The 20005-nt window shown below is 39.0% G+C and overlaps 4 protein-coding genes across 7 annotated transcripts; 1 reads left to right on the plus strand and 3 right to left on the minus strand.

The window, feature by feature from the left end:
* The first annotated feature begins 206 nt into the window (after nucleotides 1-206).
* On the plus strand, nucleotides 207-4277 carry PUB17 (plant U-box 17). 2 transcript variants are annotated; one of them, XM_089146481.1, is made up of 2 exons: nucleotides 207-597; nucleotides 730-4277. In XM_089146481.1, the coding sequence occupies exon 2, from the start codon at nucleotides 891-893 to the stop codon at nucleotides 3030-3032; it is 2142 nt and encodes a 713-aa protein (XP_089002607.1). In that variant the 5' UTR covers nucleotides 207-597; nucleotides 730-890; the 3' UTR covers nucleotides 3033-4277. The 2 variants fall into 2 exon arrangements, with proteins under 2 accessions (XP_089002607.1, XP_089002608.1); XM_089146482.1 differs by having other exon boundaries at nucleotides 733-4277.
* A 249-nt stretch (nucleotides 4278-4526) lies between these two features.
* Nucleotides 4527-6939, minus strand: LOC149026218 (uncharacterized). Of its 2 annotated transcripts, none has more exons than XM_089146484.1 (3): nucleotides 6663-6939; nucleotides 6132-6201; nucleotides 4527-5542 (listed from the first exon to the last, which is right to left on the minus strand). In XM_089146484.1, exons 1-3 carry the CDS (start codon nucleotides 6757-6759, stop codon nucleotides 4969-4971), a joined length of 741 nt encoding a protein of 246 aa, XP_089002610.1. In that variant the 5' UTR covers nucleotides 6760-6939; the 3' UTR covers nucleotides 4527-4968. The 2 variants fall into 2 exon arrangements, with proteins under 2 accessions (XP_089002610.1, XP_089002609.1); XM_089146483.1 differs by having other exon boundaries at nucleotides 4532-5542; nucleotides 6132-6208; nucleotides 6643-6939.
* A 2196-nt stretch (nucleotides 6940-9135) lies between these two features.
* LOC149026219 (protein sym-1-like) lies at nucleotides 9136-14777 on the minus strand. Its single transcript, XM_089146485.1, has 5 exons — nucleotides 14317-14777; nucleotides 11483-11635; nucleotides 11224-11356; nucleotides 11094-11133; nucleotides 9136-9559 (listed from the first exon to the last, which is right to left on the minus strand). Exons 1-5 carry the CDS (start codon nucleotides 14566-14568, stop codon nucleotides 9472-9474), a joined length of 666 nt encoding a protein of 221 aa, XP_089002611.1. The 5' UTR covers nucleotides 14569-14777; the 3' UTR covers nucleotides 9136-9471.
* Nucleotides 14778-14954: 177 nt separating this feature from the next.
* LOC149026220 (protein sym-1-like) lies at nucleotides 14955-19921 on the minus strand. Of its 2 annotated transcripts, none has more exons than XM_089146488.1 (5): nucleotides 19468-19921; nucleotides 17233-17364; nucleotides 16952-17084; nucleotides 16822-16861; nucleotides 14955-15321 (listed from the first exon to the last, which is right to left on the minus strand). In XM_089146488.1, the coding sequence occupies exons 1-5, from the start codon at nucleotides 19717-19719 to the stop codon at nucleotides 15234-15236; spliced, it is 645 nt and encodes a 214-aa protein (XP_089002614.1). In that variant the 5' UTR covers nucleotides 19720-19921; the 3' UTR covers nucleotides 14955-15233. The 2 variants fall into 2 exon arrangements, with proteins under 2 accessions (XP_089002614.1, XP_089002612.1); XM_089146486.1 differs by having other exon boundaries at nucleotides 17212-17364.
* Between the last annotated feature and the right edge of the window lie 84 nt (nucleotides 19922-20005).

Here is a 20005-nt window from a genome sequence, read left to right on the forward strand (position 1 = left end):
TTTCTACTTTATAGATAAGTCTTGCGACATTTCCTCCTCGAGCTTCCATCGGAATGATGGGGTGTAAAAGTCAAAACTGACCGATCGATGCTTTTGTGACGCAATGTCAGAGAAAAAGGGAGGACAGATCTTGTAATTTTAAGAACAAGTTTTGACTATTTTGAGGGTATTTCTGGTTTCTTACAGTGCTTCCTGACGAAGAAGATTATGATTTTTTATTTTTTATTTTTTTTAATTATTTAATTATATTTTTGAGTGAAAGAAGAAGAAGAAGAAGAAGAAGAACAGCCAAAGAGGAAAAGGGAGAAAAGGAGATTGATTACTTAGAGTTTGTAGAGGAGTACGTCAATCATAAAATGGAAGTCGTTGTCAATAGAAGCGCTGAGTCTCGTGATGAAATTTCCAGGAAGATAAGTGAGAAGAAAATCGTTCCAATCTCCATTTCGAACGCGGAAATTGCCGTAAAGAGTTGAATCCTTGTTGGTTTAAAGGGTTTCCAACAACAAATCCATTGTGCAAGTTTTCGTGGAGGAGATCTTAATACTTCTCATCATCAAAATTCTACGGCAACTATTCAACGGGTCTTACCTGCAACTTGTAAGAGAGCGTTTCGTTAGCTTCTCTGAATTTGTTATCCTTTTGTTCGTGCTTCTCTGATTTGTGTTGTAAAAAGATTTAAAAATCAGATCTTCTTTTTCCATTTTTGGATTGTCTGTTTTTTGGCTTTAGAAGAGATCCTTGAGGGCTGAGGATCGGTGAAGAGGAAGTGGAAAGAATTGGGGTTTCCACGATTTTCTCAATACCTATTTGCTATTTCATTCGTGGGAGGAGAAAAGCTTTGACAGATTCCGTGAACAATTTGAACTACTGAAACCCTAAATTGACTTTTAATGGCTTCAGCTGCTATATTCTCCTCTTTGCGGAGGAGAAGGTCGCCATCCTTAGAGGCTTTCTTGGCACCGGTTCATCTAAGCGACGTTGCGCTGGTACAGACTCTTGTTTCTCTTGGTAGTGAGCTGATCTCGTCTTTTTCGAATCGTTTGTTGCCATTCCAGCGCAAAAATTCACAAGCCCTGGTCCGGAAGATTCAGAATTTCGTCGTCCTTTTTGAGTTTCTCAGGGATTCTGGTCCTAAACTCCCTTCCACCGCTGTGCTTTGTTTGAAGGAACTTTATCTTCTCATTTATCGGTCGAAGATTCTTTTGGACTACTGCTCTCAGTCAAGCAAGTTATGGCTCCTTCTTCAAAACTCTTCGATTTCTGGTCATTTTCATGACCTCAACCAGGAGATCTCCACGCTTCTTGACATATTTCCTTTGAAAGGGCTCGAGCTATCTCTAGACATCCGAGAGCAGGTTGAGCTTCTGCAAAGACAGTCGAGGAAAGCCAAGTTATTTATTGACCAGCGGGATGAGGTGCTGAGGCTTCAGCTCTTCTCCTTTCTGGAAGAGTTTGAGCAGGGATGCATTCCTGATCAAGGGGAGCTGCGTACGTTCTTCATAGAGAGATTGGGCATTCGAGATGCAAAAACTTGTAGAGCTGAGATTGAATTCCTGGAAGAGCAGATTTATAATCTCGAAGGGGACGTTGAACCTCCTGTTTCAGTACTCAATGGGTTTGTTGCCCTTACAAGGTATTGCAGATTTTTACTTTTTAGCTTTGAGGAAGAAGAAATGGGATCCGGTAACCATAAGAAATCAAAAAAGGGTCTTATTTCTCTGGATAATGGTGAATCTAGCGTTCCAATTCCCAAGGATTTTATTTGTCCAATATCTTTAGACTTGATGCGAGACCCTGTAATTATCTCAACGGGACAGACATATGATCGACCTTCAATAGCCCAGTGGATGGAAGAAGGGCATTGCACCTGTCCGAAGACAGGACAGATGCTTACCCACACCCGTCTTGTGCCAAATCGGGCTCTTCGAAGTCTAATCTCCCAGTGGTGCTCTTCGCATGGGATCCATTTTGACCCACCAGATGGTCCGGATAGTACAATGGAAACCATTGCAGTGGCTGCAGCTTCCAAGGCTGCAATTAAAGCCAACACAGCCACAGCTGAGCTTCTGATTGAACAGTTATCAAATGGGTCAGAGGGGGTGAAAACAGTTGCTGTTCGTGAGTTGCGTTTGCTGGCCAAAACAGGTAGAGAGAACCGTGTATGCATTGCAGAAGCAGGGGCGATCCCTCTTCTTCGGCAGTTACTGTCATCACCAAACCCTGTTGCACAAGAGAATGCCGTGACTGCAATTCTCAATCTGTCTATCCATGACAAAAACAAGAGCAGGGTAATGGAGGAAGCAGGATGTTTGGGATCGATTGTAGAGGTTCTGAGATTTGGACATACAACAGAGGCAAGGGAAAATGCTGCAGCAACACTGTTTAGCCTTTCTGCAGTTCACGACTACAAGAAGAGAATTGCGGATGAAGAAGGAGCTGTTGAAACCTTGGCCAGGCTATTGAGGGATGGTAGTCCAAGGGGAAAGAAGGATGCTGTGACGGCTTTATTTAATTTATCTACCCATGTTGAAAATTGCAAGAAAATGATTGAGTCAGGCGCACTGTCTGCCCTTGTGGGGGCACTGGGAACTGAGGGAGTTGCAGAGGAAGCAGCCGGTGCATTGGCCTTGCTAGTTAGACAGCCAATTGGGGCAGAAGCAATTGGCAAGGAGGAATGGGCAGTGGTTGGGTTAATTGGGTTGATGCGGCAGGGGACTCCTAGGGGAAAAGAGAATGCTGTTGCAGCACTACTTGAATTATGCCGGAGTGGTGGGGCAGCTGCTACTTTGAGGGTGGCAAGGGCACCAGCATTGGCAAGCTTGCTTCAGTCTTTGCTCTTCACAGGTACGAAACGGGCAAGACGAAAGGCAGCATCACTTGCCAGAGTTTGCCAGAGAATTGAAGCTGCAGCTTTGCCAGTGGGAGCATGGGGAGTAGCGAATGGATTTTCCGGAAATACAATGACAGATCACAGTTCAAGTTTTGCAGGAGATGTGTCTGTGCCAGTGTCTATAGTTCCTCCATTGTGCTAGTATCAACCCTGTTTATTTTCTTACATTTCCTTTATTGTTGATGTTACATTCTTTCATTGATATATAAGTTCGGAATTCGTATAAAAGAAACAGTAAATGAATACAATACATGATTATGTGTTTCAGTTACCTCCTATGAGTCGATTTCTTTTGACATTGATATAGAGCTAGTAATTTTATATGACAATGGTATGGCTCAAATGCATTGGAAGATGCGGGTTTCAGGGTTATTCCTTGTCCAACTTGAAATGATGTGAATGTCCTGTGATATTTTAGTGCGTTCTGTATTCCCTTTTGGAGCGTCAACTCTGATTTAAGAAACTCAAATGTAATCCTGTGATCTAGTAATTTTATTTGGTTACCAGAAATCAAATGCATGATTGGGTGGTAGTAAGATTTACTTAAGAGTTTGAGTGGTTCTACCGTGGAAGAGCTGCTTCAAATACCTTTTGCAATTTTAGCTTGCCCTGTCTCGAATTTGAGAGCACAAAGTCCTGGACTATTTTTTTTTTCATCTAATAGCATGGAATGGTGTGGTCTTCTAAGGTTTACTTGACTTTTGAGTATTTCTACCGTGGAAGGTCTGCATCAAAGACCTTTTGCAATTTTAGTCTGCCTTGTCTTGAATTTTGAATAATTTTGGAGCACGTTTTGGACTATTTCTTGCATCTAATGACATGGAATGGTATCCAAGAAATTTGTTGTGGTGGTGTAGTTTAGTTGCTTGATTTTGAATTGGAAACTTGAGCTTCTTTGAGAAACCCGTAACAAGAAATTGACTGGCAGGCATAAAAACTGCAGGAGCTCTTAGCAAGAGTGCGAAGAAGGTCTTCTAAGGTTTATCTTCCAGTGGGGCAATACAGACCTATAGCTGGGCTGTCTCCTCTGATTATATTGGAAAAAGTTTCGTCACCAACCAAATTTGAAACGCATATCAGCTATGAAAATTGACACCAGAAGCAATATTAGATGCTAAATTGGTTGGTGTGGTTGCTGGGAATATTAAGTTGGTGAACCACAAATGAAACGGTGACTTCTATGCCAAGACACAACCAGAAATGCACCCTGCCTGTCGTCACATCAAATGCAGCACCCAAGCCACAGGTTTGGGCTTACCAACAAAAAAGACAAAAGCCAAAGGTTTGGGCTGTCAATTTTCAGCTCCAACAATCTCAGGTTGATAAGGTGCTCAGCTGGTACTTGAAGTGGCAAGGACCTGAGCCTGATTTATTTTAAACCAAAAGAAATTTTATGCATATAATTATATATACTATATTTAACATTGACACTGTAGAGCATGACACTCAGATTATCCTCCTCCATTTTTCTACACCAATAATGGGGATCTCAGGTTTATTTAGGTACTTGGTTTTAACTTAACATAGTTCACAGGGGCTGAACCTCATTTATCATTAATGCCAGGTGACAGAGGCAACTGAGCAGGTCAAAAGCCAAGGTGACCATACAAATAGCTGCAAAAAATTCAAGTTGAGCCTCCTGAGGCAGAAGGTTGATTAATTCTCTTTGAGAGAGATGTTGACATGAAGAGTAAGATATAATCTGGCATCAGGTACGAGGTGTAAAGGCAGTAACAACTAAAGTCTAGAGACCTAGCACCCGAATACAGGGGGATTACTAAAGTTTTGCCTATAATTTTGAAACCATGGAATCTATTTGAATTCATTTACAGCCTTCTGGGAGTATATTGATGTTACTAAATTTCTTTTAGAGTGGCAGACTCAACTGGATGGTTCTTTCCCTTGCATATCTCAAAAACTTATTTGTCTATTTGGAGAGTTGACTCATAATATATAGTATTTTGATCTTACAGTTTAATCATAAGAGAAAAGGTGCCTCAATTTTGAATACAGCATAATTGTCAGTAATACAACTAACAATTCTGGTTATAGGCTTCCTCCTTTAATTCTATTATGCATTATTGAGGCATGGTCAACCACTCGAAGGTCTCTTCCACTGCCCTCACAAGTGAGACAAGATCTTCCGGCATGATATCATACCTGAGCCCATGGGAGTTGTTTGGGAGTGTAGCTCTCCTATCCATGTCACAAAGAGCAAACCTACATATTGGACACTGACCATGGCTTTTCACCCAAGGAAGGATACACTTATCATGGAACATATGTTTGCATGGAGTCATTTGCACTTCCTCATTTGGAACAAAGTCTTCCAAGCATATTGGACATCCCTTGCCTTCCTCATCTCTCCCTTCCTCCAAATGGGAGCTATTGCTGGCATTTCCTCTGTTGTAGAAACTCCACCATCTTGGTTTGTTCTTGGCAGGGTTATAGACATGCTTCTTCAGTTGCTGTAAGGCCTGCCTTTGCTGCTCCCTTGTCAGGATTGGTTCTCCATCTGGAAGGGTATTCCATTGTTCTCTTCTCCTTGGAGAAAATTCTCGGACAAACTGCCTTGGTAGAGGGTTAACTCCTGCTGCTATTTCAGCATCCAGGAGGAGAATTTGTAGTGGAGAAATAGACTGGCCAGGGAAACTGTAATGCAGCATTCCGTATTTGATTGTAACAAGTCAGATAAGAGAGGAAATTGAATTTGATCGGAGATACTCAACTTTATTAATAAGAGCAAAAACATATACCAGGAAAATGAAAGTGTTATTTCAATGAAAGTTCATTTTGGTGCACTTATTGGTTCCTTGAGCTAATAATTTTGCTGTGTGTGTGTGTTTTTTTTTTTTTTTTGGGGGGGGGGGGGGGTGCTGTGCAGCCATTGTCCTGTATGTGACGCTCAGGTTGCCACCTCAGCACGAATCCCATCCGATGTTGGGCATTGAGCTTCTCTCAAGTATGAATGCAGGAGCTCAATACTCAACTGTTGGATGCACATCCATGGCTCTGTGCTGAGTTGGTGACCTAGCAGTTGCATGGAGTGTGATGGTGTACGACTCGGCTGCTGAGGAGTCCAGTAGAGCGTGGGGCTGGTGCACTGGTGCTAGCCCCAAAAGAAAGAAGGAATAATTTTCCTGGCTATGGTATCACTCACCATTACAAGACAGGCTTTAGCTTTTGACAGGGTAACTATATATCATTAGAAAGGCAATGAAAAGGTGAAGTCAATGTATACCCTGCTAGGCCATGGTGTCCCCATCTGACTCTTTCCTCGAAAACCTGCCATGGATCTGTTGCCCGGGCACCTGCATCCTGGAGAGAAACACCAGTCACCATAGTTTGTAACATTGTCTCTTACATCCCTCAATGATACTGCTAATCTATCTTGAATATGGTGCAATCTACCAGAACTGGTTGAACTTCAGTTATTATGGTTATTTGTTAGATCATTTGTTCAGAATATGGTGAAGGAATCGCACAAGCTAAAACAGATTCATATAGCCTAGCCACCTCCAATTAGGTAGTATGTTAATAATGGTAAAACCTGAACCAACAAATGATAGTACAAGTTTTAAACTGAACACACTAGCAATGGAGTCCTTGTGTCATATAACGTATAAAGATACTTACAATTAGCAGTTTCTTTAATGTTGTGTGCTGTGATGTGTATTCAGATTGATATGGGAGTTTCATGTTATGGTGTTTTATGAATGAATTTGCTAGGATTGTGGCAGCACGGTACTTACAGCAGGTCGAAAGGAGGTACTTCGTGGAACCATCGAGTTTGGCTGGTTTGAATTACCATTCTGGCCTGGCCTACTACTCCCAGACGTAGAGGAAAGATTGTTGGGGCCGGTGCTCATGATGTTTCTTCCCTAGCGAGCTCCAGAAACCTTGATCCCTTGCACCTTGGATTGCAAGAGATAGAGGAGAGAGTGTTACCTTTACTATCGTTATTTGTTCCATGCATGTCTCAGTATTCTTATCTATCACATGCATATCTCAGTAAAGATAGACCTATCTCTTCCTTTTGTGATTCCTTCTTTAACAAAGCATTGAATGATATCTCTTTGGGCCTAACTATCCCACAAAAGGGGAAAAAAAGAAGGCATGAGGTGCCTTCTTTTAACAGATGCTCTTGGGTGGCCATGAAATACCCAGAATGGCAGTTGCAAAAGATTTCCCAAGTGAGGAATCGATACCTTTTGTGCATAAAGATTTTTGGTGGAAGTAGCTAGCAACATTATTTATATTGCTGCAGCTGAGCTATGGAGAGACCTCATCTCTGTACTGTGATTGAATTCTGAGGCTTAGATTATTCGGAGCTTATTCTCTGGAAGTAGCTTATCAGCATTTCTTCATAGTGTATTCGATAAAGAGGAAGATGAGACCATAAACTGCAGGTCCCACCACCATCTTACATATTCCAGATCAACTGTCTCTGCAGTTGGTTGCTTTCTTGTGCCCAGGAGTGCCACAGTTGTTTTTCATTTTTAAACGATATATTCTGATGATGATGAGGAGGACGATTGATATGAATTTTGAATTTTAATGAGCTATAGCTGGTTATATGCCCATGCTGTTACTAATTTAAGCAACCTTGGGAGTCCATCGCAGAAAGGCTCGTTGCATGGGTAGAACTGCAACATGCTCTCAATCTGGTTGTACTGTGGGAGTTCTTGCCGTGATGGTGTTTCACTGGGAAACATATTGAAATGGTTTTCTTAGCTGTTACTACCAAATACTGAAGACAGATTCTGCGGATGAGAAATGATTCAAGCTCACATGGTTATTTTAATGTGCTGCCACCGTGGTTGATTCAGCCCTCAAATAGCATTCATCACTCAACTTTCTCTGAGCTTGAATTGTTTAAAGGGGAAGAATATATTCTGCTACAGAACCAGGGAGAATTAGTGGTGATGCCACAATGGTAATCCACAGAGAGAATGGACTACTGAACTCAAAAAAGGGCTAGCACAACATCATTTGAACTAGAAAAAGAAAGAGAGGCAGCCAGGGTCAAGGGGACAGTGGTGGAGGCATTCCTACCTACAGGTTTTTGATGATTCAGGTGTACAATTCATTATGGAGGAAGCAGAAGAAGCTTATGTGAGATTCCTATGTATACCACCTTATATCCACTCATGGACTCTCCCCTTCTCAGTCAATGTCCTTATGGACGATTCATCTCCCACTGTCCTACTGTGCAAATCTGTTCTCTGTTGTCATACCCTCTCCCAATATGGTAACTGTTTCAAGCAATTTTAATTTGAAACTGTACTCACATGACAATGTCAAATTGAACTAAACACCTGCACATGGTTAACATTGTTGTTTACAACATGTCCATTCAGTTGCTTTGCCAATGCACAAATAGATAGGATAAAAGCAACAGAAGCCCCTATGTACCTCCAAAGAAGAAAAAACACGTAATTCAGGCTTCCTTAACTAGGGTTTTAAAACACGTAACTGGCAACAGAAGTCACCTATACCAATTTGAATTAACTGGTGCAAAAAAGCCCTAGGACCAGAATTTCAACCATTCCAGTGAGTTTTATCAAGGAATTGTCCTTCCTGATCATTGGAGATAGGGATTTGTTACCGCAGATTCTGAACTGCATCAGGCGATTCCAGACCCCATTCACCAACTCTTGAAACCCTGTCTAGAACTTTCCATATAAAACCACCACTGCATGTTTCATGTATTGATTGTTCATTGTATACCTGAAAAGCCATGGCCATGAGGAATCCTTTGTCCTGAAGCAGTGAAGTTCATGTCATCCCAAATAATGCCCTAGAAAAATCCATGCACAGTAATACTTAAGCTATATACACCCTCTCCCACCAAGCCCTGAAACATCTTTCAAGTTGACAAAATAGCTTTAGGAAGTTCCATCGCTCATGGCAAGTCAAAGTAGCACTCTGGAGGTTTCCACATGCAAACCCCAACCAAAGCAAGCAATAGGAATTGCACTTTATGGGTCTCAGATATGACCTGTCCTATTATGGAGACCAAGCAGTTGGGAAGTCTTTAAAAGAACTCATAACTGAGGCAATTAGAAAAGAGAACTCCATGGAGGGTCGGGATCCAAAGCAGAAGCTGACTGCTGGGTACACAAGAGTGGTTTCCACTTACGAATTTTGGTTTCCTTGATGGTGAGCTCATTAACATGCTTCATAATTAGAAGCAAAATCCAATCTTAAGGTCAAGTGCATCAATTCCTTATATAACGGTCACAGTCAGCAAATCATTACTTGAATTAAATAGAAAATTAAGAAAATAACAAAAATAATAAAGTTCAGGAAGATACTCAAGTTTCACCAAAGTAAAGAAAAAAGAAAAGAAAAAAGGAAGACACTAGAGCAAGCACTCATTTTCAGTTTTCTTCACCCCCCCCCCCTTTTTTTAAACATAAAACAATCATGAAAAGATAATCCTCTGATTCTTCCGTCTTCTCTGGATTATGGGTGACAACTGATAAGCTGTAATTATGATTCAGCAGCAGAAGAAAGTTTAGACTATCACATGTTGTCTCTCTGAAGTGTTGACATTACTGACCAAAAAACTGAAGAGGTCACTTGATCATGGTTGTAGACAAGTAGAAGTTCCAAAATATGGAGCAGGTGGACATGAAAGCTACACGTGCTTGAAGAGGAATCAACCTATAAATATGCCACATAAAAGTGTCAAATCATTTTCAGAGAAAGTTGATCCGGTTAATAGTAGTAACTGATATCAGCAATTGATAACAATTGACATCTGGAAACTTCATCCGTTGTTCTGGTACAGAAAGAACCAGTGAGGACTATTATAACTTAGTATTTGAAAGATAGGCTTATCATATGGGACCATGTCATTCCAGATACATATTTTATTCCTGGATAAATTGAAATTAAAAATATTTCTTATACACTTAAGTTTTTCAAAACAGTCATGGAAAGGACACCATCCACAAAAGCAGCAGAGCTTCAGCGAACAGGAACTTCTCTCAATATGTTTGAATAGTTGATCTCAAATTTCCATAGAGACCAAAAATGAATACAGTTATACAGACTTTCTTTATCTAAATAGACCCAAGCCTAAATGCAAATGAAATTCCAGAAAAGCAGACTCAAAACACTAGGACTCATAATCAAAATTACCAAAGGTTGAACTTAACCCATTATTTGAACCCATAGGTTTTCAACTTGGGCCCTTTTTAAAGGGTCAAGCACTAGAAAACATAATTGATCTTTTCCAGTCATCTTTTGCATTAAGACTCCTTGTGAGATGGCAGGGACAGTAAAAGGGGTTGTAGCCAAAGCTGCCATCAAACATGACCGTTTTGTGTTTTCTTGCTGATATAAAAATCACATTGGTTGAGATGGCTTCATCAAGGTAAATTTTCTCCGTCCTAACATACTATCTATGTAAGTCCTTAAAATACAGTTGGTTCATCAAAGGCAATATTTCATCTACTGCTACAACAACAAAGAGTAAAACTCCATGAATATAAAATACTACCATCAATGAAATTAATGAGTTTCAAAAGAGATCCAACTCCAAACATAAACAACTGAAAGAAAATAGCCCCTTCTTTCCTTTCGAGAAACATAAATTTTGCAATGCTAAAATTTACATGTCTATATATAGATGCATCTTTGTTGGAATTGAAGTGGCAAAGAGATAAGGTGAGGCCTCCTCTTGACCACCTCTTGTCATATTCCCAAAAGTTTAAAATTGGAAATAAAAGGGTTTTCAAAATAATTTGGAAGCAGTTTACCATTATGTCCTTCTCAAGTGTTATCATTGTCTTGAATGCTTTTTCAGTACACATGTGGAAAGACAGGATTTTACCCTCATTGAAAGAAGAAGAATCATGAAAAAATGGCAAAAAAGTAAGGCTAAAATTTTTCCCAAAGTATATGGTGACTAAATCTTCTTTGAAGAATGACCTGCAGAGTGGGGAAATATATCTATCAATGAGTTAGATTCTCATTATCAGTTTAAAGTAAAAATCTATTTTATTTAGATAAAGCTCTGGATTTGAACTACTCTTCCGTTAGGAATAATGTTTTAAAGCTAAACTATCTGACTCTCAGCTTAAAGATGGCAATAGTATTTCTTGGAAGTAAGAAAATAGAAGTGGGTATTCAAACTTTCACTAATAAAGCTTGAAAGATAACTTCAGGAAGGAAAAGGATGAAAGTTAAGCACCAGAAATTCAGTATGCTCATAGGAATCCAAAACCTAAATCCTGCAGAGGAACCAAAAGAGTGCAATTAGAAATTGCAAAAAAGGCCTACCAATACAATCAAGACAACAGGTTTTGATATTAGAAATTTACCATATACTAGAGTAGGAAGAGCATCCTTCTGATACTTTTCTGGAAGCTCTGCAAGCTTCCTTTGCCATAAATTATTCCATGCAAAGACAATAGCAATCACACTTGGACCAAGAACAATTTGATTCAAAATAACCTGTTTAAAAAGGAAGATATAAACCAGAGGAAGAAAGAATACATTTACTGGTCAAGTAAACAATCTTTAATTTTCTAATAGGTTGTTTAGTTTACAGTTCATGGCAAAGATTTGCGAAAACCAAACCTTAAGAAACATGTTTTGTACTGTTTTCTTAGGTAATCGATGCTCAAGAAACTGGTACCATGCAAAGGAGCCTGGACCATACAAGAGAAACCCATATGAAGCCATCCTCAGCGCTCGAAGCCAATCATGATTTGAAAGAATGGTTGAAATATCCTAAAAAAGTAGTAGTTTGGACAAAGGTTACACTTTGTAGCTCAAAAGAACAGTACCATTACATGAAGAACAAGTTAACAAAAGTATCCTCCAACATAATTAACCAGCTGTAATCAGCCTATCAGATCTGAAACCTATTATGGTTTGAAAGTACTACTCTTCCACTTCTCGTTATGGAAATCAACTAAGAGACCACAAACTGTTGGAAATACATTACCACATGGGCAATCGTATAAGACAAATAAAGAAAAATTAAAAACTTATCTTGATTCAAATGGCATGAACAAACTCCTTTCCGAAAGCTTTGTTATGTACATCCATCTTGATAAACGAAAGTTTTTGGAGTTGAAACGTGCCGGTAACAGCATTTTCTTTAAGGTATTTAAACGCCCCGAATAGTGCACACGGGTCTGAATGCGTTTTCACCCCCAAGATCAATCAACCCCTCCATCATAGACAGTGCACCTCGTAAGTGATGGACTAAGGGATCCGTAAAGCTATATTCACCAATCCATTTTCTATGTCACAATTTAAAGGAAACTAATGCTTCTCAAAAACAGGTTTTTGCGCGATCATAAACAAAACATCTCCTACCTTTATATAGAAGAGTAAGAGACACCACCAAAGGTTGTCTCTCAAAGAACAAACCTCTTCTCTTAAGGCATGTTTGTTAGCAAAGACACATATTGGCCATTTATGTGTCTTTTAGGAAAAGACCCAACCTTTAGAAAAATAAATTGTTTGAATTTTCAAATAAAACTACGAAAATTACAAAACAGACAAAGTGGGTGACTTTCTGTCAAAAGAGGTTTTTCTACATCTGATAAGAGCTTTCTTTTGGGTATAGATTTGATAAGAACTTCTGTGGCACCAAATTCATTCTTTCAAGGCATATACCCAATCAGCTTGATCTTAGCCATAAAAGAGAAGCTCCACATGAAAGGACAGGTGAAAATTCATTCTTTTAGGACGCGTTGAACCAAAAATATTGTAAAAGGAAGTGGACAAAGAACTGCTTAATTACTTCCCTGTAAACCATTCTCTGGCAAACATGAAGATCGGCAAACTTCCGAGTCCACCCTTTGTCATACGACAAGTGCTGGTCTTTCTTCTGAGAAACAGCCAAAAGGATTTCCTTAGAAGAATTTTATATGGCTTCCAGAGGGGAAAGGCAAGGAAATCAAGATTTGGAGGATTTTGAGAAAAATCTCAATAGATAAAGATTAGAATTTGGATCTCTCTTAACATCTTCAAGAAAGTGAATGATCTTGTCTCCTCTAGTTTGGCATTTCTCATCTCTCTACCAGAAATGAAATCCTGGCCCCGCTAACTGGAACAAACAAAAACACCTACTGCATTGTCCTACAACCTGGATTATGGACAAAGAAGAAAAGGCTAAGAGTTTTAGAGCATTAAGATGCCAAGATTTCTCCAACATACAGCCTGCTCCACCTGTTCACCACTCCCCCCCTTTTTTCCTTTCTTTCTTTTGGACGATCAATATTTTATTAGCCAAAACGCAGCAAAGAGCTTCCAAGGCAGAAACTCTAGGCTCAAAACAAAACATGAGCCTCCCAATGGAATCAGCTCAATGCTAATTAGAGCTCCCATGTTTCTTTACAATTCACATTCCTGGGATTTGAAAGGGACATGCCCCTCTGAAATCCTGGACGACCATGGATTTCAAAAGAACTAGCATCTGACATCTTCTCAAATGATCTAGATTTCCCTACCCACTTGCACAGGTTTCTTTGACCTATTACTTTTCCAATATTGTATCGTTAGACTAAATAATAATGGAGGACATGAACAAGATTTAAATCTTGCCTATTAAATTGAAAATTGTATGTATCAGTATAGGTTTTATGGCAAATCAAAGGTTCATTTTATTGCGGATATTTTACAAAAACTACAACCTCCTGCTTTGACCTATGCACAGTAATCTAGTACATATATGATAGTTTCGTCTTACTAGACTCATAAATAATAAAAGATGTAACACAATGTTCCTGCCTCTGTGGGGTTTGGGAGGGTCATAACGTATACATCCTTACCCTGCTTCCACAGAGAGGCTGTTTATAGACTTAAACATGTGACCACTTCTAGTTACATGGAACAATTTTACTGGGTTCCTAAAGAATTTTGCTGCGAAATGGTAACAATATTAGATTGAACGATTTAGAAAGAGCTGACTCGATTTAACTGATTCGCCTAAATAGCATTAATTGCTTTTCCATTTGCCAAACCAATTGGTGAATATCCCTACCACTGGAGGTAGCCTAAAAACTTGAAGAGTCAACACTTACAAACTCTCAAGCTAGAATTTTAGCTGAAATTCCCATTCCTTCAACTTCCTAGCCAATACTAGCAGAGTTGTAGTTCTGGTCCACTGATATTTTCAAAACAGTGGAGGAGATGACCTCCTAGATTAATAAATAACCATAAAAGTTAGAAAACCTTATCCAATATGTACACTGCAATACTCATAAAGTTCTTTTCCTTGCCTTTTTCCTGCACAGGTTGGTCAAGATGTCTGCAATGATGACGTAAAGAAGAACTCGGAAGTGGGAGAAACCTCGTGGAGGCATTCATTCGAACAAGTAACAATTTTCAATTGTTTAAACCCAATGGAGAACCAAAAATGGAATCAAAAAATCAGAGAGAACATGACGCACACTAACCTGTTTGTTGGAATCTAGTTGGACATCCTTCCGCCGGGCGATGACCTGGGCGATGGCATCACCAGTGAGAGCAAGAGAAGCAGCCGTCGCTGCCTGCTTGAGTGGGAAATTAAAACCATTTCCTCCACCTGCTCTTCCACCCACATCCGAATTAGAAGATTTTAAGGAGTCGCCTCTCTGGGAATGAAATCCACGTTTCTTGGGAAGGCCATTCCACCACAAGAACCCACCATTACCACCCAAAGCTCTCATTATATTTTGGATTCCGCTTTCTACAGCTGGTTTTTATTCTCCTTCGTCTGGAGAAAATATAGATTTAGATGGCAGCCCACCATCAAAATCTAATTCCCGACTGTAATACTGCAAGTGAGAGATATTCCTCGATTTAAACGAAGCAATCTTGATACTGCGTTGAAAGAGCTCGTCGTGAAGCATGTACGCGAGCAACGGATATCATTTCTTTCTCCAGATGGATTTCAATTTGAGGGCTGAATTTCGATGGTTCGAACTGAACCAAAGAGTTAACCCCAACAACTGAACCGGAAAGGAAAACTAATTATAATAGCCACCAGATATATGGGATATTACAGACATTCTTGAGGCTTCGCCGAAAGGTGTTTGGTTATTATCAACAAACCAAGAAAAGGAAATTAAAGATATAGAGGAACAATATTCGAACCAAATACCTCCATCGTAATTAATTACATAATTTGTCACATGAAAGGATCTTGCATGACCATCGTTTTCACCGGAACAACTCTCTTTATTATTTTCAGTTTTCTTCAAAGTTCAAACCCCCCCCGGGCCTTTTGAAACATAAAACAATCATTAAAAAAAGATAATCCCTCTGATTCTTCCGTCTTCTCTGGATGTTGTATCTCTCAAGTGTTGGCATTATGGCGAAAAAACTGAAGAGGTCACTTGATCATGGTTGTAGACAAGTAGAAGTTCCAAAATATGGAGCCGGTGGACATGAAAGCTACACGTGCTTGAAGAGGAATCAACCTATAAATATAAATATGCCACATAAAAGTGTCAAACCATTTTCAGAGAAAGTTGATCCGGTTAATAGTAGAATACTGATATCTGCAATTGATAACAACTGACATCTGGAAACTTCATCCGTTGTTCTGGTACAGAAAGAACCAGTGAGGACTATTATAACTTAGTATTTGAAAGATATGGGACCATGTCATTCCAGATACATATTTTGTTCCTGGATAAATTGAAATTAAAAATATTTCTAATGCACTTAAGTTTTTCAAAACATTCACGGTAAGGACACCATCCACAAAAGCAGCAGAGCTTCAGCGAACAGGAACTTCTCTCAATATGTTTGAACAATTGATCTCAAATTTCTTTGAAGACCAAAAATGAATACAGACTCTTTTATCTAAATAAACCGAAACCTAAATGCAAATAAACTCCCAGAAAAGCAGAATCATAACACTAGGACTCATAATCAAAATTACCAAAGGTTGAACTTAACCCATTATTTGAACCCATAGGTTTTCAACTTGGGCCCTTTTTAAAGGGTCAAGCACGGGAAAACAAAATTGATCTTTTCCAGTCATCTTTTGCATTAAGATTCCTTGTGAGATGGCAGGGACAGTAAAAGGGGTTGTAGCCAAAGCTGCCATTAAACATGACAGTTTTGTGTTTTCTTGCTGATATAAAATTCACATTGGTTGAGATGGCTTCAACAAGCTAAATTTTTTCCATCCTAACATAGATATTCATCTACTGCTACAACAACAAAGAGTAAAACTCCATGAAAATAAAATAGTACCATCAATGAAATTAATGAGTTTCAAAAGAGATCCAACTCCAAACCATAAACAACTGAAAGAAAATAACCCCCTCTTTCCTTTCAAGAAACATAAATTTTGCAATGCTAAAATTTACATGTCTATATATAGATGCATCTTTGTTGGAATCGAAGTGCATAGAGATAAGGTGAGGCCTCCTCTTGACCCCCTCTTGTCATATTCCCAGAAGTTTAAAGTTGGGAATAAAAGGGTTTTCAAAATAATTTGGAAGCACTTTACCATTATGTCCTTCTCAAGTGTTATCATTGTCTTGAATGCTTTTTTAGTATACATGTGGAAAGAAAGGATTTTACCCTCATTGAAAGAAGAAGAGTCATGAAAAAATAGCAAAAAAGTAAGGCTAAATTTTTTTCCAGTGTATATGGTGACTAAATCTTCTTTGAAGAATGACCTGCAGAGTGGGGAAATATATCTATCAATGAGTTAGATTCTCCTTATTTTCAGATTAAAGTTTCATCTTGTTACAATGTCAGCTAAAGTAAATATCTATTTTAATTAGATAAAGCTCTGGATGTAAACTACTCTTCCATTAAGAATAATGCTAAACTATCTGACTCTTAGCTTAAAGATGGCAATAGTATTTCTTGGAAGTATGAAAATAGAAGTGAGTATTCAAACTTTCACTAATAAAGCTTGAAAGATAACTTCAGGAAGGAAAAGGAAGAAAGTTAAGCACCAGAAATTCAGTATGCTCATAGGAATCCAAAACCTATATCCTGCAGAGGAACCAAAAGAGTGCAATTAGAAATTGCACAAAAGGTCTACCAATACAATCAAGACAACAGGTTTTGATATTAGAAATTCACCATTCATTAGAGTAGGAAGAGCATCCTTCTGATACTTTTCTGGAAGCTCTGCGAGCTTCCTTTGCCATAAATTATTCCATGCAAAGACAACAGCAATCACACTTGGACCAAGAACAATTTGATTCAAAATAACCTGTTTAAAAAGGTAGATATAAAACCAGAGGAAGAAAGAATACATTTACTGGTCAAGTAAACAATCTTTGATTTTCTAATAGGTTGTTTAGTTAACAGTTCATGGAAAAGATTTGTGAAAACCAAACCTTAAGAAACATGTTTCGTACTGTTTGCTTAGGTAATCGATGCTCAAGAAACTGGTACCATGCAAAGGAGCCTGGACCATACAAGAGAAACCCATATGAAGCCATCCTCAGCGCTCGAAGCCAATCATGATTTGAAAGAAAGGTTGAAATATCCTAAAAAAGTAGTAGTTTGGACAAAGGTTACACTTTGTAGCTCAAAAAAACAGTACCATTACATGAAGAACAAGTTAACAGAAATATCCTCTTAACATAAAACCAGCTTATCAGCCTATCAGATCTGAAACCTATTATGGTTTGAAAGTACTACTGTTCCACTTCTTGTTATGGAAATCAACTAAGAGACCACAAACAAAGTGGGTGGCTTTCTGTCAAAAGAGGTTTTTCTACTTCTGATAAGAGCTTTCTTTTGGGTATAGATTTGATAAGAACTTCTGTGGCACCAAATTCATTCTTTCAAGGCATATACCCAATCAGCTTGATCTTAGCCATAAAAGAGAAGCTCCACAGGGAAGGACAGGTGAAAATTCATTCTTTCAGGGCGCGTTGAATCGAAAAATATTGTAAAAGGAAGTGGATGAAGAACTGCTTAATTACTTCCCTGTAAACCATTCTCTCGCAAACATGATTATTGGCAAACTTCAGAGTCCACCCTTAGTTATATGACAAGTGCTGGTCTTTCTTTTGAGAAACAGCCAAAAGGATTTTCCTTAGAAGAATTTTATATGGCTTCCTGAAGGAAAGGCAAGGAAATCAAGATCTGGAGGATTTTGAGAAAAATCTCAATAGATAAAGATTAAAAATTTGGATCTCTCTTAAAATCTTCAAGAAAGTGAATGATCTTGTCTCCTCTAGTTTGGCATTTCTGATCTCTCTACCAGAAATGAAATCCTAGCTCCGCTAACTGGAACAAACAGCAACAGATGCTGCATTGTCCTACAACCTGGATTATGGACAAAGAAGAAAAGACTAAGAGCATCAAGATGCCAAAAGTTCTGCAACATAGGGCCTGCTCCACCTGTTCACCCCCCCCCCCCTTTTTTCCTTTCTTTCTTTTGGACAATCAATATTTTACTAGCCAAAACGCAGCAAAGTGCTTCCAAGGCAGAAACTCTAGGCTCAAAACAAAACAAGAGCCTCCCAATGGAATCAACTCAACACTAATTAAAGCCCCCATGTTTCTTTACAATTCACATTCCAGGGATTTGAGAGGACATGCCCCTCTGAAATCCTGGACAACCATGGATTTCAAAAGAAATAGCATCCAACATCTTCTCAAATGATCTAGATTTCCCTACCCACTTGCACAGGTTTCTTTCACCTATTACTTTTCCAATCTTGTATCGTTAAACTAAATAATAATTGAGGACATGAACAAGATTTAAATCTTGCCTATTAACTTGAACATTGTATGTCTCAGTATACGTTTTATGGAAAATCAAAGGTTCATTTTATTTCTTGGATATTTTACAAAAACTACAACCTCCTGCTTTGACCTATGCACAGTAATCTAGTACATAGATATGACAGTTTTCATCTTACTAGACTCATAAATAATAAAAGAAGATGTACCATGTGCACAGTGTTCCCACCTCAGTGGGGTTTGGGAGGGTCATAAGACTCATAACGTATGCAGCCTTACCCTGCTTCCACACAGAGCCTGTTTATAGACTTAAACCAGTGACCACTTCTAGTTGCATGGAACAATTTTACTGGGTTCTTAAAGACTTTTGCTCCGAAATGGTAACAATTTTAGATTGAACGATTTAGAAAGAGCTGACTCGATATAACTGATTTAGCAATAATTGCTTTTCCATTTGCCAAACCAATTGGTGAATATCCCTACCACTGAAGGTAGCCTAAAAACTTGAAGAGGCAACACTCACAAACTCTCAAGCTAGAATTTTAGCTGAACTTGCCACTCCTTCAACTTCCTAGTCAATACTAGCAGAGTTGTAGTTCTGGTCCACTGATATTTTCAAAACAATGGAGGAAATGACCTCCTAGATTAATAAATAACCATAAAAGTTAGAAAACCTTATCCAATCTGTACACTGCAATACTCATAAAGTTCTTTTCCTTGCCTTTTTCCTGCACAGATTGCTCAAGATGTCTGCAATGATGACCTAAAGAAGACTCGGAAGTGGGAGAAGCCTCGTGGAGGCATTCATTCGAACAAGTAACAATTTTCAATTGTTTAAACCCAATGGAGAACCAAAATGGAATCAAATAATCAGAGAGAACATGACGCACACTAACCTGTCTGTTGGAATCTAGTTGGACATCCTTCCGCCGGGCGATGACCTGGGCGATGGCATCACCAGTGAGAGCAAGAGAAGCTGCCGTCGCTGCCTGCTTGAGTGGGAAATTGAAACCATTTCCTCCACCTGCTCTTCCACCCACATCCGAATTAGAAGGTTTTAAGGAGTCGCCTCTCTGGGAATGAAATCCACGTTTCTTGAGAAGGCTATTCCACCACAAGAACCCACCATTACCACCCAAAGCTCTCATTATATTTTGGATGCAGCTTTCTACTGCTGGTTTTTATTCTCCTTCGTCTAGAGAAAATATAGATTTAGATGGCAGGCCACCATCAAACTCTAATTCCCGACTGTAATACTGCAAGTGAGAGATATTACTCGATTTAAACGAAGCAATCTTGATACTGCGTTGAAAGAGCTCGTCGTGAAGCATGAACGAGCAACGGATATCATTTTCTTTCTCCAGATGGATTTCAATTTAAGGGCTGAATTTCGATGATTCGAACTGAACCAAAAAGTTAACCCCAAAAACTGAA

The sequence above is a fragment of the Hakea prostrata genome, chromosome 2 (assembly GCF_041222555.1).
Source record: "Hakea prostrata isolate BN-2017 chromosome 2, UWA_Hpros_2, whole genome shotgun sequence".
Lineage (NCBI taxonomy): Eukaryota > Viridiplantae > Streptophyta > Magnoliopsida > Proteales > Proteaceae > Hakea > Hakea prostrata.

Coding starts and splice junctions, on each gene's coding strand:
- LOC149026218 (XM_089146483.1), bottom strand. CDS start 6,759: ATGAGCACCGGCCCCAACAATCTTTCCTCTACGTCTGGGAGTAGTAGG. Junction 6,209..6,642: donor GTACCTCCTTTCGACCTGCT/GTAAGTACCGTG, acceptor GTTTCTCTCCAG/GATGCAGGTGCCCGGGCAAC. Junction 5,543..6,131: donor GGACACCATGGCCTAGCAGG/GTATACATTGAC, acceptor GCTGCATTACAG/TTTCCCTGGCCAGTCTATTT.
- LOC149026220 (XM_089146486.1), bottom strand. CDS start 19,719: ATGAGAGCTTTGGGTGGTAATGGTGGGTTCTTGTGGTGGAATAGCCTT. Junction 17,085..17,211: donor TACGAAACATGTTTCTTAAG/GTTTGGTTTTCA, acceptor CTTTTTAAACAG/GTTATTTTGAATCAAATTGT. Junction 16,862..16,951: donor TCTTCCTACTCTAATGAATG/GTGAATTTCTAA, acceptor GTTCCTCTGCAG/GATATAGGTTTTGGATTCCT.
- LOC149026219 (XM_089146485.1), bottom strand. CDS start 14,568: ATGAGAGCTTTGGGTGGTAATGGTGGGTTCTTGTGGTGGAATGGCCTT. Junction 11,357..11,482: donor TACAAAACATGTTTCTTAAG/GTTTGGTTTTCG, acceptor CTTTTTAAACAG/GTTATTTTGAATCAAATTGT. Junction 9,560..11,093: donor ATGAGCATACTGAATTTCTG/GTGCTTAACTTT, acceptor GCATATTTATAG/GTTGATTCCTCTTCAAGCAC.
- PUB17 (XM_089146481.1), top strand. CDS start 891: ATGGCTTCAGCTGCTATATTCTCCTCTTTGCGGAGGAGAAGGTCGCCA.